This window comes from Patella vulgata, chromosome 3, assembly GCF_932274485.2.
Source record: "Patella vulgata chromosome 3, xgPatVulg1.2, whole genome shotgun sequence".
In the NCBI taxonomy this organism is placed as follows: Eukaryota; Metazoa; Mollusca; class Gastropoda; family Patellidae; genus Patella; species Patella vulgata.
This window is the reverse complement of record NC_065881.2, coordinates 48,275,608-48,293,795: the sequence shown is the minus strand read 5'-3', so window position 1 is coordinate 48,293,795 and position 18,188 is coordinate 48,275,608. Positions and strand designations below refer to the sequence as shown.

The 18,188-nt window shown below is 32.3% G+C and overlaps 1 protein-coding gene across 1 annotated transcript in view; it reads left to right on the top strand.

The window, feature by feature from the left end:
• LOC126814616 (uncharacterized) overlaps positions 1-18,188 on the top strand; it is a 30,587-nt gene that overhangs the window by 2,573 nt on the left and 9,826 nt on the right. Inside the window, exons 2-3 of the mRNA XM_050539881.2 lie at positions 13,608-16,353; positions 17,396-17,480. Coding sequence (XP_050395838.2) covers positions 13,651-16,353; positions 17,396-17,480 — 2,788 coding nt within the window. The 5' untranslated portion in view covers positions 13,608-13,650. The remainder of the gene's footprint in view (positions 1-13,607; positions 16,354-17,395; positions 17,481-18,188) is intronic.

The window sequence follows — 18,188 nt, the reverse complement described above, 5'->3', positions numbered from 1 at the left end:
GTACAACATAAGAATGATACATGTATTTAGTAGAATGTGTTTTACAACTTTCATTGCTGTGTAAAGCACTGAAAACAGTACTAGTATGAAGTAACTAACATGCAGTGTTTTTTTTTTAAAACATGGCACATCTAGTGTAGATGTGTGTGTTGTTAATAACATTATCACAATTCATTTATCATGCCATCTGTTACACTTGTGACAGACAAAACATGGTAGATAATTTTTTGTGTATTCTAGTATTGGTACCATACATCATATTACATGTATATTTGTAGAACACAGTTGATAATAATAGCAGGTTTACTGTTAAGTCTTAATCTATACTTATATTTGTGACTGTCGTTTGTCTGTCTGTTCTGGGTTGGCGGCTACACTAGGGTTGTCCCAAGGCTGAAATTTGGTGTATAGGGGTAGATCGGACCGGGAGTAACATAAGCTAGGTGGCGTTGGCCTACCAAGGATTTCGGGGTTACGGGCATAACCACACATTGCCAGGTTATCCACTCCAAGTAGTACATAATAATGGGATGGGGGTCGTGGCCTAACACATGAGCTTTAGATCATTAGGTCTGTAATTGAATTATTAAAGTGGCATGGTTTTAATTCCCAGCTTGTATAATAGGGTTCCATGATTAAGCCTCAAGGTTTATCTGGGTCTTCCAGTTTCTTCCCACTGTTAACGACCCCTATGCACAAATGAATTATTGAAATAAAATTGATTCATATGCTAGTCCTTAAATAACCTAGTTTGTGTAACGTCCTTGTCGTTAAACCCCATTTCTCTCACTCTTTCTCCTACAGTATACCGGTAACTACTATACATATATACATGTACATACTGAGCCACAATGGAAACACAACGCTTTTATAAACTGATCATGTTAATCTTGTTTGAGAGATACACTTGAATCTTGCATTTTGGAATGTAACAACATCAGATCACGATGATAACGCAAGCACAAAAAATCCATCAATTTTTGCATAGTTACTACCCTTTAAAGCCAACATTATGAAATGAAATGAAATGGAGTTTAACATCCTACTTTTCTGCTCCTAACCTGGGCTAATGAAGACGGGCATACGCCATACAGTGTGCTATGAGGGAAATTTTGCCCGGACAGCGGCACTACGGCCTACTCTTATATCGAATTCCAACTGTCAAGGGATCTTTTACGTGCACGCCAATGTGTACACGGGACCTCTGTTTTTTGTCCCATCCGAACGACTAGACAGCTGTCCTTGTGAGCCCCTCCGTCCTGCATCACTGACAAGGGAGAACCACGCCGGAAAATCTGGATGAACCTTCTCGGCCAATGCAGGGATCGAACACCCGACCTCCAGGCTAGCGAGCTAGCGTCTTACCCACTTACATGTACATACAGCATAGCCACATGATCCCCCAAAGCCAACATTAAAATGCTGCGGTTGGCTGTAAGCTTAATTGAGAATCTGACAACACTGTGTTATACTTGTACTGTTTACAATTTACAAAAAAGTTGGCCTCCATCTTAATTATGAATAAGCTTAGACAAATATACTTTTTGTTATGTTACAAGATTTACTGTATTGTAAATAAAGTAAAAGAAGAACATTGATATAATGGCAGTTTTTGTCAGTGGGGGTGAATTAAAAGAATTGAAACTGTTGTTAAACAAATAGGGCAATGTTATTTGACAAACTGATTACATTAGATTTATCTAAGCACCTGATATGGTTGCCGGAAAACCTTCAACAAACACTCAAAACTTTCTTTAGTTTCCATTTAAAATGTAATACAAAACTCATTTTTTGAAAGGCTTGATGCGTCATGATATGCATTTTCACTAAAATGTCTCACAACTTATCCATGCTAAAAATATACTCAGATTGATTATTTAACATTAAGATTTGATTAAGACAAAAAAAATTTAAAATACCAACGCTAGATAATCTCCCGGCTTGAATTCAGTCTGATTTAAAACATGCCGAACTATTAAGTTGAACAACAAAATGGTGGTTGGCTTATATTACATACCGAACAGCATAGAATGAAAGATCGGTTCAACATAACTTTGTAAATACTAAATGGAATGGTACCATTTATGGACTGATATTCCTATTAGAGATTAAAAATTAGCGCTACATGTAAATGATACATTGATCCCTTAAACATGCATTATGCAAGAGCTAAATATGCCTATTGCAGGTCTTTCTTTGGGTCTTAAATGTTATCTAAATTATTAAACATGCATTATGCAAGAGCAAAATCTGCTTATTACAAGTCTTTCTTTAGGCCTGAAATGTTATCTAAATTATCAACTAGACATCAATTAACTTATCCAGACCATAATAAACTCTCGATGTCAAGGCTAGCCTTCGATGTAGGCTGGATTAGATTCCTATATGCCGCTAACGGCCAAAGATAATTAAATCAGAAAAAGTGGATAATCGAGACTATGCTGTTTATATTAATGATTTTAGTAATGATGACCGAGACAATGCAAAAATTTCACCCACTTCTTTCTCGGCTCATAGTGGATCAATTTGACTGAAATTTTCAGCAAATTACCTTTACACTATCTAGTTTTTAACTATTATAGCGAGAATTGCCATCTCTTTATCTTATCTCCCATAATGTATCTTTAATTAGGCATTTATAAATAAAACAAGACCATAATCAACACTCGATGCCATGAGATACTTGAGATTTGAACTAGATTAGAACGTTTCGCCATTTAAAAATTTAATTTAAGATTGGGAAAGTCTCGAATATACGTCCAGTGCCCTGGTTACCACAATGCACACATCTTGTCAAAACTACACAAACAGTGATAACTTGACTCAGAATAGAGTAATTTAAATGAAATTTTCAATATTTTCATTTTGCATCATAATTTAACTTTTTTTGAGCTATTATAGCAAAAATGGTTAGCTCTTTATCTAAATCTTACATAATGTATCTTTAAGCTTAATATTTTTCAAAATATCCTGAGACATGTGAAAATCTCACTGGCCATCCTATGTTTATTGCCTTAAACATACATTATGCAAGAGCTAAATCTGCCTATTGCAGGTGTTTCTTTAGGCCTGAAATGTTATCTAAATTATTAATTAGACATTAATTATCTTATCCAGACCATAATCAACTCTCAATGCCATTGCTAGCCTGCGATATTTAGCGGATTAGAATACTTTTTGTGCAGGATGATTAAGACTGGATAATCAAGACTTTGTTTTTTATTGTACCGACTTTAGTAATAATGATAGAGGCTAGCCTAAAATTCAAAAGCTAATCTATTTACGTTATCTATTTCTGAACTATTATAGGGAGAACTGTCAACTCGTTATCTAATCTCCCTTAATGCCTCTTTAATGGTCATTTTTGGTTTTACTTCTCTATGCCAGGAAATATTATTATTGACCTGTAATTTCATTGTATAGTGTGTAGAATAAAATTATAAATAAATACATCTCAATAAATTTGTCATTTAGCCATCCACAGCTATCCAATAGTTCTATTCTTAAAGGGCAAAGTTGATTCCCAGGAGAGCAACCCAATCCAGTACGGTAGTCATAATAGTCCTTACCATTCAATCATAGTATTATGGATGATTTCAACTATGACAGGAACATAGAATAACATGACTCATCAAGAATACAAATATTATCTACCTCATCAGATTATTTTAATATGGATCAAAATTAATGCCTAAATTATTTAATTTGGGTCAATAAACCATAGATGTAAATTAAATGATGAAAATTTGGCAAGTTGTTGACTTTATAATTTAATTTACAGAATGTTATGTTATGTAGAACAGATAATAGTTGTTTAACTTGAGTTACACCATGGAATTTTCTGCATCTGTTTTGGTGATGAAAGTAAATTTCTTGAAGTACAAAACATGAAATTTGATATGATGTTAGACTACTAAGTTAGACTTAAGGCAGTACCATAGTCTCATGTACTGTACCTAGACAGACTGTACACAGGGCTTTAGAGCTGTTTTTTAACAACAGAAATTCAATCACAAGTCTATAAAGTTTATCTTAATGACTTGTATACGGCCTCATCCAGTGTTATAAAGATAAGAAGGCACACAGTACACACATTAAAAGAAGACTTGAGCACAATTGCATATAAACTGTTGTTGGGTGTAGTTCTGGTTGACCCTTGACTTATACCAGCTGGGTAGCATCTCTTCCTAATTCAACCATGCATCTCTGTTAAAGATATTCAATTGAGAAAGGGACTGTATAAACTATATGTACATGTACCAAGAAAATAATTTTTATTGTTGTACATGTAATGTACCTGTATATGTAGGTTCAATACATGTAGCTGATGACTGAAACTGTTTTTCTCCAGATTCGTCCCCATTAATCTGGTAGCTTTACTCAGGTTGAATCCCCATCGATATGCTTTCTGGATTTCCTTTGGTTGAGCCCTCTTGTGGCGTGTACTTTCCCAATTTTCTACAATAATATTAAAACAATTTTTGAACAATATGTTTTAGAATAAGGTGCACGTATGTTTATAGATGCCATATGATTACAATAGTAAGAGCTTAAATATTGAGACAGACTGAAGTGATAACTAATTTTGCTTAACAGTATTACCCAATTCATTTAGTTATGGAATTCAATTGTCCATTTATATCAGTGACCATATCATACCATACCTTTGTTAATAACTTGTGAGTTAGGTAGACATGGCTATCCAGGGAGTGCGTAGAATTAGGACACTTAATTACCACAAACTACATATGGAAACTAAAATTACTACAAAAAGTGACATAATTGTGCTGAACTAGGATAAATCTGTCAAAAAGTCTTCCACACAAAATTAATCAATTGTATTAACTAAAATATATCTGTTATGGTTTCTTTAAGCATAAGCTTAGACCCGTAGAGCTTTCAGGAATCCGATTGACAAGTAGATCTAGAAAGATGGTTGGGGTTTAGAAGGCCAAACATTAGTAGTTTTAGTAAAGCTTTATTATTCTGTACTGATGATAGAGATCCAAAGAAAAGATGGTAAGGTTTTCTCTGACTTATGTAGTGTGAACTGTTGAGTAAAGAGTAATCAATATTTGTGTCTAATGTATACAAGATAGTATGTTCTTGTGGTGGTCACCTCACTACACAATTTGTTTTCTTAAAGAATGTGTTTAAAATCAATACTTTATCTGTCGTTTAAGGTAGTTTTTGGTATGTTTTAACAAAGTACGGTATATATATTTGTTTACTTCCTTCTTATATTAAATGAAGTATTCTTTTAAAATGCCTGCATTCTTGCACACTCGTTAAAAATACTAAGACAAAACATAGCAACGTTTGTTAAATTTCTGTGGACATGATATACAGAAAATTTAAAGAAAATGGTTTAGTTTGTGAAAACGTTTCTACAGGACAGAAAATGGGTATAGCCTTGGGGGAAATGACAATCTAATCAAGTTTAGGAAGTGTGCACATTTATTTTTTGTTAGTGGTACCTGTAATGAAATAATGAAAAATAGAAGAATGACTTTGTCTACTTATCTGTTCCAATAATCTTTTAAAATCAGGCATACATAGGTCATAGACCAGTGTCTATATTTATTGGTCTAATAGAGCAAACAATTCTTATTTACCTTTTATTCCACATGTATGCTATTGTACATATTTGGTTTTGTAGTCAGAACATTGGTCTTATTTAACGTCTGCTATCACTCTATTAAATTGGTAATGGAGTTAAGAAAAGAATGTCACTGTGGTTGTTGAGCCTGTGACCCCAGTACTCATCATTAGTTATAGATTGATTTTACATTACGTCACCACATTACTACACATGTCAAGATCACTGTTCCCTCGAGACACCAGCTGCAGAAAATTCCAATTTTATTCATGTCAGCAATTGTCTTCTACAGTCTGTGGAATTTTATTCAAGTTAAAGTGAATTTCTAAACACATGTTGGCAAACTAGTAAAAAAGCATTGACTCATCAGCTTTCTGAAATGTCAACACTGGTTATGGCTCTTGGAATGGAACAAAGACATTTTTGAAAACGGGTTTCTTGATTTAATTTCACTGTTGAACAGGAAACAAATGATACTTGATATACATGTAGCAAAATTGTTTCTGGGAAATAATTTGAAATTGTGATTTGATGCGAAGAACTAAAGAGCTGTTGAAAAAGTGAGTTCAAAATATTTGATCATTTTTTTAGGTCAATGTTTGATAAATCGTTGAAAAATTACATTTTTATGAAGAATGTCACTGATATTTACTTGGTTTAAAATTAGTTTTAGAATTCTTGGCATGGCATCAGTAAGTGTATTTGTTTTGTTTTTGTTACCCAAGGCTAACTTCTTATAGTTATTCTAAGCTAGCAGAGTCAAGTAAGCTTCATTGCCATACAATGTACATGTATGTATATCAAGTGGTCAAGACCAGTCTGATTGATAGATACATTAATGATAATGTGGTGGTACAATGTATATTGCCCTGTCTGAACACTTTACACACTACACTTATTATCAGATCTTTTTGAAATTTATATATGTTGTGAACATGTGTAAGATGCAGAAGCCTATTTAATTTCAACAATAGAAGACTATTGAACTTCAGCAATTTCTGTATTTAACTTCTAGGGTTATGGCTTTGTTTCACTTTGTTGAGCCTTGTGAATGCTCTAATGACAAATTATCTTCAGATCTGTGTTATATTCACATGCATTATTTAAATTAGTAAAATGAAGAAGTCTATTGAATTTCAGCTATTTCTGTTAATAACTTCAAGAGTAATGGCTGTTGTTTCACTTTGACAAAATTTATCATGGATGTGCATTATTGGAATTATCGAAGAAGCCTATTTAATTTCAACAATTTCCTTTTATAACTAACGACAAAAGTTATCATCCAATCTGTATTAAATTTACATACAGTATGGTTTATTTAAATTAGTAAAACCAAGAAACCTATTGAATTTCAGCAATTTTCGTTAATTATTTCTGTCTAGAGTTATCATCCGATCTGTATTACATTCATATGCATTATTTAAATTAGTAAAACAAAGAAGCCTTTAGAATTTCAACAATTTCTGTAAATAACTTCTAAAGATAACTAACGACAAAAGTTATCATCCAATCTGTATTAAATTTACATACAGTATGGTTTATTTAAATTAGTAAAACCAAGAAACCTATTGAATTTCAGCAATTTTCGTTAATTATTTCTGTCTAGAGTTATCATCCGATCTGTATTACATTCATATGCATTATTTAAATTAGTAAAACAAAGAAGCCTTTAGAATTTCAACAATTTCTGTAAATAACTTCTAAAGATAACTAACGACAAAAGTTATCATCCAATCTGTATTAAATTTACATACAGTATGGTTTATTTAAATTAGTAAAACCAAGAAACCTATTGAATTTCAGCAATTTTCGTTAATTATTTCTGTCTAGAGTTATCATCCGATCTGTATTACATTCATATGCATTATTTAAATTAGTAAAACAAAGAAGCCTTTAGAATTTCAACAATTTCTGTAAATAACTTCTAAAGATATGGCCCTTGTTTTACTTTGTTGAACCTTGTGAACGCTCAGATGATAAAAGTTGTCGTCTGATCTGTATTACATGTAGATTGATATCAGTGTCTTGTAAATGCTCCCATTACCTACAAAAGAATAAAAATGTGATAACCCTTGACTTCTCGGATGATTTAGCTGCATGGGCGCATGTTTTTATTGCCTGGCGTATGCTGTTAAGAGAAGGGGGATTTTTTAATAGTTACTCAACACTGCAAATGAAGTTGGCATGGCTCTTTGATTTTTAGTGGGCCTACACCCTCTTGTACAGTTGGTAGTGTGGTACCCAGTGAGTCACATGCCCACACACCAAGCTTCTTATCAGAGGTGCCAAAGGCTAAAATGGTATTGGCCATATATATAAATATACTGGTGAATAATTCATTCCTTAAATGTTAATAAAAGCTTTGCAAGGTGCCCAGTTGTCAACATCACTGCAGCTAGAGTTTCAGAGCAAGTATTAAAGCATTATGCATGATTTAGAGAAATAACTGGCTGTTCTTGTACATATGTACATATATACAGAAGTTCTTGGATTGTTTTGAAATTGATATATGTTGTTTACATTAGTGAGATGAAGAATCCTATTTAATTTCAATAATTTTTGTTTATTTCTTCTGGAGTTATGGCCCTTCTTTCACTTTGTTGAACCCTGTGAATGCTACATGTATTACGCTAAAAGTTGTTATCATCCGATCTTTGTGAAATTTATATGCATGATTTAAATTAGTGAAACGAAGAAGCCTATTGCATTTCAGCAATTTCCGTCAATTACTTTAAGAGTTATGGCCCTTGTTTCACTTTGTTGCACCTTGTGATCACTCTAACATCAAAAATTATCTGCTGATCAGTATGAAATTTACATGCGTCATTTAAATTAGTAAAGAGAGGAATCCTATTAAGTTTCATCAATTTCCGTTTCTTACTTCTAGAGTTATGGCCCTTGTTGTACTTGTGAATACTCTAACCTCTTAAAGTTATCTGCCGATCTGTATGAAATTTATATGTGCCATTTAAGTTAGTAAAAGAACAATCCTATTGAATTTCAGCAATTTCCATTTATTACGTCTAGAATTATAGCTCTTTTCACTTTATTGTACCTTGTGAACGCTCTTTTTGAAATTTATATGCATTATTTAAATTAGTCAAACCACGAAGCCTGTTGAATTTCAGCAATTTACAATAATACTTCTACAGTTATGGCCCTTGTTTCACTTTGTTCAACCTTGTTAATGCTCGATTGATGAAAGTTATTATCCGATATGTATGAAATTTATATGCATCAATTAAATTTGTGAAACAGAGGTCTATTGAATTTCAGCAATTTCCGTCAATATGGCCCTTGTTTTACTTTGTGAAGCTTGTGAACTTTTGAATGGCAAACGTGATCATCCGATCTGTATGAAATTGATATGCATTATTTAAATTAGTAAAACGAAAAAGCCTGTCAAATTTCAACAATTTCTGTAGACTATTTCCAGAGTTGAGGCCCTTGTTTCAGTTTGTAGAACCTTGTGAACCATCAAACGACAACAATTATAATCTGATCAGTATGGAACTATCTTGTAAAGGCCCCTAATTACCTATGTTTCGTTGCCTGGCAACCTATCTTTACACGTGTAGAAATTTTAAGATACTGGGCAAGGGAAAAAGATCTTAAACAAATCTAACTTTTAATTCAGAACAGGGTGCATTGTAAGGCTTTAGTAAACAAAGAATGATGATGTAAATATTGATTCTTGCACAAAAATGATGTGTATTTTAGCAAAGAATTTAACGTTTAATATTGTTGGATTAAGGGTTGTTTATATATTCTTTTGGTGACATGACTTCATGTTTTTATAAGGTAAATTGTTCAGACTGTTGCTTTTTTATGGTCAAATTCCTGTGTCAATTTGAGTCCCGAAAAGTCTCTTGGATCACTTTCTTGCCTTAATTAAAAATCTATTTCATCCAAGTAAAAAATAACACATGAAGGATATTTTTTGTAAAATGTTTTTTAAGTACAAATGTAAATTAGATTCATAATTGATTATTATTCTTGTCAAGTATATTTATACCGTTGGGATATGAATATATTTTCAGTTGGAATCTAATCTTTTAAACTTTTGGGGAAGATGTATAAATTCAAAAAACTGCAAGTAGTGCTCATTCATAACCTATCTGTTAATGTACGGTTCTCGATGTTAAAGTACAGAATATAGATTACACCTTGCAAGCACTAACTATTTTGTTTTTATTTTGATCAAGTTACGTTAAGATGTAAACTATGATCCCAGTTGGATGGCAGAAACATATTGTAACCACATGATTTGAAATAAGAAAACTGAAGAGTAAGGGAATATCAATATGACTGCATTATTTTATTAGGAGAAAATCATAATATTGGCATATTGAGATAAGAACTAATGGTATTAGTATGTATAATCTTAGATCATATGATATTGAGATCCAAGGTGTAATCCTTCGTTTATTTCTTCTACATTTCTTCTACACAATCATGGAGTTTTTCTGGGTTGAAAATGTCTTTATATTTTATGTGAATGGAACTGGAAGTGAAGCCAGTGAAGTTGAAGGACTAATAATATTGATTGGTGTTTAATGTTGTTTGTTAAGAAGAGAAATATGGCTGGGTGGTTTGTTGGAGTAGAAATAGTTAATTGTCATTTATATTCAGTAGAAATGTTCATTTATTCTAAAAATCATTGTTCTATACATAGTGCACTGTGATCAAATCTATAGACTGATTTGTTATTAACATTGATTGATATGTTAGGCATGATTACATTATTGCTATATGATAATTAATTTGATTTGATAAAACAAGAGGACATTATGATTGCATTCCATAGACTTATATTAACTTCTTTCATTTGGCAAAATAAAAATGTATTTAATAAAACAGATTTTTTGATCTAAATATTTGTTTTTGATTGTTTAGTTAAAACAAATTATATGGATGTAATTATGTAAAATTTCAGATACTGGACCGGGTGTTATTATTCATGGTGTGTCCATATACAGTAATGAAACTCTTGAACCCATTGATATAACTGGCTTTAGGTACATGTAATAATATTGATTTATGTGTGGTAACTGTATAATTGAACATAGAATGTGCATGAATAATTGGTACCACTACCAATACACAATTTCAATTGAACTCTAACCCACATATATCCAAGCAATTTCTCTTTGAGGCAAAAAGCCATGTTTTGCGGGAGAAAATCAGTGTATGCTAACAAAAAACAATGTATCAAGGGTATGTCATTGAGGTTAAACATGGTTCCATTTTATATCAAAGTAATTGTGTGTGTAGTGTCTTGGTTGAAAAAGAAAACAGTGGACTATAATCATGTAGTGTGTGTTTGACTTACAACATGTCTACAGGCATTGCACCATGTACATTCTTAATCCAATGAGGATCCAGGTGGGGGGGAGGGTATTATTTTGACCAGCTAGCTGATGGATAGAATTACTCATAACTACTTGTATGGCCATCCTTCATATACAAAAAGAGTGTAGATGTACTAACTACTGGTATTCAAACTGTTAAAATTAAATGTTACAGGCAGTAGTAAAGCAAGTCTGACATTGAAATGTTTTTTTTTTTCTTCATGTCAGAAATTAAGTATTTTTGTAAATTTAAACCCAACATAAGCAATCTTTTCAAATTTAGGAAATTTGTTGTCAGACACATAACGAGACATGAGAAGTACAAATCGGACCAAAACTGCCAGACAAAATGGTTGCCCTTTGTACGCAATTATTGTAAATATATGGTATATCAAGGTTGTGGACACAATTTTGATTTGATTTTGATGAAACTTGAAATACGTTTTTATAACCCAAAGATCTTGGTTCCTTTCAATATTCACGCATATTGGATCATAACTTCCTGAATTATGGCCCTTGATTGTACAAAAAATCGCTTCTTTTTATTATCTTGTTCTCTGTCCATCTCTTGCAAAATTTCGGCGTATCTTGCATGGCAACCACTGGTTTAACAATAACTCAGCTAAGATATTTGATCATTTAATGTCTACAGAGTATAAACTGTTCATAATATATTCTCACAACAAAAATATTAATTATGCTCACAATCTTTTAATTAAAGAATCTATTGAAACATGGCATGCTTAATTAGCATTCATTAATTAACATGCAGATAAGTAATTAATTAGACACAATATATAATACATGTACATATATTTCATGGTTGTTAATTTAATACATTAACACATGTTGTCAAATGATGTAACATATGTTTTCATTCATATAATTATGTAGACCTATGAGATATCAGTACATGTATGTTTTGAAATAAACAACTTTTTTCATTAAATGTAAATTATTCATCCCATACTTGAAATATTGGAAGATGTATTTTGAGCTTAAATTTTGTCTTGCTTTAGGTTTCTGTAGATAGCAGATACACATATCGTTCTTACACTTATAGTAGACACTTAGAAAGAATTTATTTGTTCTACATTAAGTAACTTGGAAGCACTGAGCTATAAGTGGTTCAGCTATGTAAGATTAAAGCTATTTTAAAGCATTTTAGTTTTATAGTGTTGTAAGTAGGGTTTTATGATACTGGTTTATTGAAGAATTTAGTAGTAATAATAGTATAGACTTTGATTATTATTGTTATAATATATGTTTGCTATGACTTGGTCTCCTGGATAATGTCAGTGAGATGTGGTGATATTCTCTATAACAAGCTTCATTCATGTCTGCACATTTATTGATTTTATGGAAATGAGAGTTAAATCGACATTTCCATCTTGGTTTAGTTTCATTTGGTTTTATATGAAGTACATGTACATGCAGGTATTTCTGATTAAATTATAACAGATTAAGAAAGGAGTGTGACTTAAGTTAAGATTAGGAAAATTCAACATTGTCAGATTAATGTTTATTAAAATTGTGAAATTACAGTACTGGTATTGAATGTTGAAAATATTTTATCTACTTCACAATTTTCAGTAATTCACCAAATATTTACAGTAAATTTTTTTGCACCAAAAATTTATTGCGGCCAAATACCTAACCCATTAAAAAGAGACACTGCCGAATTTTGTTGTTTTGAGATGTTTGACTATTTGTGCACTAGGATTTCATAATGACATGCCTTTTATTTTTAATGTGTATGTTTCCAATATGCCTGGGATTAATTTATAAGTTACACTGTACCTTTACCATCAACAAGACAGATTGTAACTTGAGGAGATTACCACTTTTTTTCCGAGCACCTTAATATTGATTAAAGCCAATATAGTGTGGATTTATGTCATTGTTGCAATAATGACAATTTCAATTTACACAGTGCTTTTGACATTGGAATTTAATGAAAAGATTTAAGATTTTCTTTAAATGTACATTTTCACTTAGTACATCCACTGTAGAAAAGGTGGCTTTAGTTTTCAAATCAGGTAGATATTGATTCTGGTATTAACACACTAAACCTAAATCTAGCATAAAATGAACGCCTGATCATATGCTTTAAATCATAACCCTAACACAATGTAATCTATGATCAATTCAACCATGACACCACAAATAATCAAAAATTTATTAGCCTTATACTGGGGATTAAATCAGGGTTTTTCTATTACCTTACTTTATTTCTGTAATCTTAAGATGACCTTTCTTTATAAGTTCAACAGATCTTGACTTAAGTTTTCCAGAATGTTTTATATAACTTTAACAAACCTAAAATAAGAATAGATATTTGTACATGTTCGTAAGAATCTTTATGAGAAGGTTTAATATAGACTGAATCAATTTATACAGATTTGTACAGACAGGTACATGTAAAACACAGTAGACCTGTTTTTACTATTGTTTAATATTCTTTATACATTGTACATTATACAGAGATAAAATAAACTTCAAACAATTGTCAGTGATAGTATAAACAGAGGTAATGTTATAAGCTAACATTGTACAGGATTATTTATTTAGTTATTTTTGTCATTCTTTTATACAAATTTTAATAATGACAAACATATTCATTGTGTTAATACTGTTTTATTCTAATCTCTTTTCAGATGATGCAATGAAGACAAAATCACACCATCACTTGACGCAGGAATGTCAGTTTGCCCAGAGTTTACGCAAAATGCCTGGAGGAAAGAGTTATGTGCTAATTGTCAAAGACCCAAAGGAGAACATTCTTCATCAATTGATCTTTCCTGTACAGCTAAATCATCACCCAAACCTACCAAACGCACATCTGTGATATTCAGACCTGGACAAAATGGAAGCTCAGATGATAAGCTAGCACTGACAGACATTGAAAACGGTAATAATCTGGAACATCAGTCAAGTAATGTAAATATACTTGATAATTCACCACCAAGAAAGAGAAATCTAAAAAGTGCTTTGTCCAATTCAAGTACCAAAAAACTGAAAAATGTGAGAACCTATAAAGTTTTATTTGCTGAAGCGTCAAGTGTGATAGGATTTGATGGAGGTTTGGACAATCTTTATGATGATGATGATGATGACGTTCAATTATCTGATTCAGATACAGCCATTGACTTTAGTTTCAATAAAGAGGAAAAGGAGTTTGCTATGTTAGCTTTAGAAAATACATTATGGAATGCCGAAATTAGCAACCTTCGTTCTGACTTAGACAAAAGAAAATCTAAGTCAACTTGTAAGGAATTTGAAGACATACGTGTAGAACTTCTGTCTTTGTGTGATCCAGCTCGTTTTCCTAATCTCAGAGACTGCGATGCCATTTCTTCTGATTCTGTAAATTATGGTACTTTTCCTGTTCGTAGAAAGAATATAAATACTAATAAAGTGCCAATAGACAATTTTTTTGTTTCTTCATCATGTAAAATGTCCTCGGACATTGAGTTCCTTAGAATAGCAGACAGTGTTGATAATGCTGATAGTGAATCATCGGGATCGGAACACTATAAAACTCTGTTGAGTGGGGTTGATAAAGTTAAATCGTTAACTCCATCAAGTAACTCTTCTTTTTCATCTGAGAGTGATCGATCATCCAACTCAGATTCCAATGTGAAAAAAACGTCCACTATCGATGAAATAGCTGTTCCTTATAAAATAGTTAGTGTGATAACTAGGAATTACAGTTTTTCAGAAATTAAACCAGACTCTAAAGATAAGGACGAATCATATACAATGGATGATATAACAGAGTGTTTGTATGGAACAGGCGATGGTGACACATTAACAGAAACACCCAAAAAAGAAAAACCAAACATTATGACTAAGTCTTTCTCTGAGGATAAAAGTGGGAAAAAACCTCCACCCAACCCGAAGTTAAAGAAAACTGTTTCAGAAAATGTTCCCCAAAATGAGAGTTTTGATGCTGCTGGAATGGAAGTGGTTGATATGTTAAATGATGTCTTATCTCATTATAGTGAAGGAGATGATTTTAAAGATTTGCGTGGATCAATGTCAAGAAAAGATAAAGCCAAGAAATCAGCTGCTTTCGAGGCCAGGATGGCATCTGTTGCTGCTAATCTGGACCTGCAGAAACCAAAAGGTAAAAGACCTGCTCCTCGACCTCCCAGTTCACCTCCACCTGAACCTCAGGTTTCACCCACCAAAAAATTGGCCAATAAAAATGAACAAGAGCCAATTTTTAAAATGGTTCCTTTAAATAAAGCTATATTAGCTACTCCCCCACCAGATTCACCCATTTCTAAATCCAGGAATGATTCTACATCTAGTATAGAAGAACATCTTTTCAATGATAATGGTGAAAATACTAGAACCTTGTCAAAGACAGAAAATGGAAAGTCTAAGCGTGGCATCACCTCTTTCTTTAGAAATATTTTACGAAGAGGTAAGGAATCCCCTGAAGCTATTGAAACATCAAATCCAGACATAACACTGATGAAAGCTGATCTGAGAGCCGAAACGTCATCATCGTCCATTACTGAAAGTGAAACGACATCGGAAGACTTTAAATCATCACCTTCACTGAAGAGAAGCTCTAAATTTTCACCTCAGCCAAAGTTCCGGGTTCTACCTCCTAGCTCTAGTCCTGGTACAGACAATCTACCTGATCATAATAAACAAAACAGTGGTACAGCTAGTCCTCCAGCTACACCTAAAACTAAAAGTTCCTCTAGTCCAAAATTAAAGCGAGATCGTGTACCATTTTCGTCTCCAGTACAGCATAAATCCTCTTTGGATCAAGTCAGTGAAGAAGCTCAAAAACCTGAACCAGTGAAACCAGTGGCAGCTCCCAAACCTGAAGTATCAGCTAAACCAGTTGTCAAATCTGGTGATGATGTGGTTGTCAGACGACGTGCCAAAAGTCCAAAAAGAACAGCGCCACCCATTCCCCCGCCTAAAAGAACCTCAATTCCTAATCCTAATAGAAGTTCGAATGCTAATAATCCTAATTTTGCTAAGGAGTTAGAAAGGCGCTTAAGTCGACCAGTGGATATGAATACAATTGTAGAGGCTCGTAGGTCTATCACTGTTGATAAAATGGGACCACCTCCTTCCCCACCTAAAATTTGTGCATCACCAGTTGAAGAAGAAACAGAATCAGAACCATCCTCTCCAACAACTACTGATATCCCTGAAGTTAATGAAGAAACATTTCCAGTAGAAAAGATAGAATTACCAACAGCTGATAAACAATCAAGAAAAACCTTCCTTGGAAAATTAAGTAAACCAAAAACACGGGCACCTCAACCTCCATCTGTGAAAAGGGCCAAATCCATCAATGACTCAACATTACCACGCATGGAACGAAAAAACAAAGGAAAGAAAATAAATGTAGCAGATATTTCTGGACCGGTGGTGAGTTTTTTTTATTTTTCTTTTGTTTACCTTAATAACAAGGTGAGTTTTACTATCCAGATTTGGTTGAAAATTGTGCTGTTGGCTGATTGACTTTTAACTAACAGTAAGCAGTTGCTAAAGGGAAAAGTCTCTTTTCACTAGTTTGAAACAGTAGGCTGAGTGATTACACTTGCAACTGTCTATCACTATGGCAAATTCTGTCTTAGATCTGACTTCTGCTCCAAGATATCCTGTACATTATGAGAAAACCAGTATTATACATATTCAAATGTTAATGGCAAAGTTCATGTTGACGAAAGGTGACATGAACCTAATGAATACTGAATAATGAGGTAGAAATGAATATTGATTTAATAATATAAAAAGAGCCAATCTCCGACTTAGGTATACCGTACACCTTTGGTAAATATGATGTATTAGGTCTTCATTAATTATTTAAGCCTCTACATAACTCTTTAGATAGTAATCGTCAACTTTATTTGTTCACATGTACTGATGATAATCCTTTAGCAATTGAGCACAATGCATATAAATTGTGTTGTGTTTTTATGTACATGTACTGATTAAATTAAAGAATTTAGGTCAATATCAGCTTTCTGAAAACCACTGAATTTTGTTTTATTTTGAACAAATAATTATTGAAACATGGGTATGTCAAACATCTTAAACAACAGTAAGCGACATGTACATGTTTATAAATAATAGTAATGATGAAAATATTTAATATTTTTATAGAAGAGCATACTGCATGCAGTGATCCATCTTCTTCATACTTCTCAGATCAGTAAAATTCTCTTGTATATATATATATAACTAGATTATGTAGATAATAAACTAACATAAAATGCATGTATGTTTATTTGTACATGTACATTGTATGGATTTTCCAAGCAATGTAAAATTGTGTTGCAATAATGATGTGAAGGTTTACACTTTGTAGCTTTATCTTGGATGCATGTGCACATTTGTACATTTCCATGATCATTATTAATGTCACAACACTTCTTATTTTGACATTTACCATATATTAATTTTACAGATGGTAACAGACATAGCAAATAATAGAATATTAGAGAACCGACGTAATACTATATCATTGGGCGATGAACCAGCTTTTACTACAGGTAAATATAGATTTTTTCATATATAATCATCGGCGGGAAAACATCTTTGACAATCTTTTTGCACATTTTAACGTAGCTGCCATTATGTTACACTTATAAGACAATCACTGGATGGAGGCTTAATTTCCCTTACACAACAGTAGTTTACGCTCTGTAATAATAATCTTGCTTAATTAATTAATAGTTACATGTATGCTAGTATGTATTATGTCAAATTCATTAAAAATACAATAAATTTATTATTGTGAAAAGTTTCAATTAGATGAATACAGTATGGCAAATCCTCAATAATGATATTGAAGTGTTAAATTCCTCTAAAACCCACAACCAAATACATGTACCAGAATATTTTGAACATGATCTTGAATTTAGTATGGTTGGCTTTTTGTTACTGTATTTTAATCAATTAATTTAAAAGGATATCCTTTATATTGATATTCACACTTACATGTAGTAAGAATGATTGACCTATAATAAATATTAAACAAAGCTATTGTAAACATATTCCACTTGCCTTACTAGTACATGTTTATTGTAAAAAGGTCAGATATTGGAGTGGATTATAAAACACTTATGACATTTAACTCATATATTTATATTATAACCATACATTGTATAAATATACATATTAAACAGCCGATATTATAATTACATTATAGTTGATTATACAGGTCTGGTATTGTTATATAATAAATGCTAACATAATTA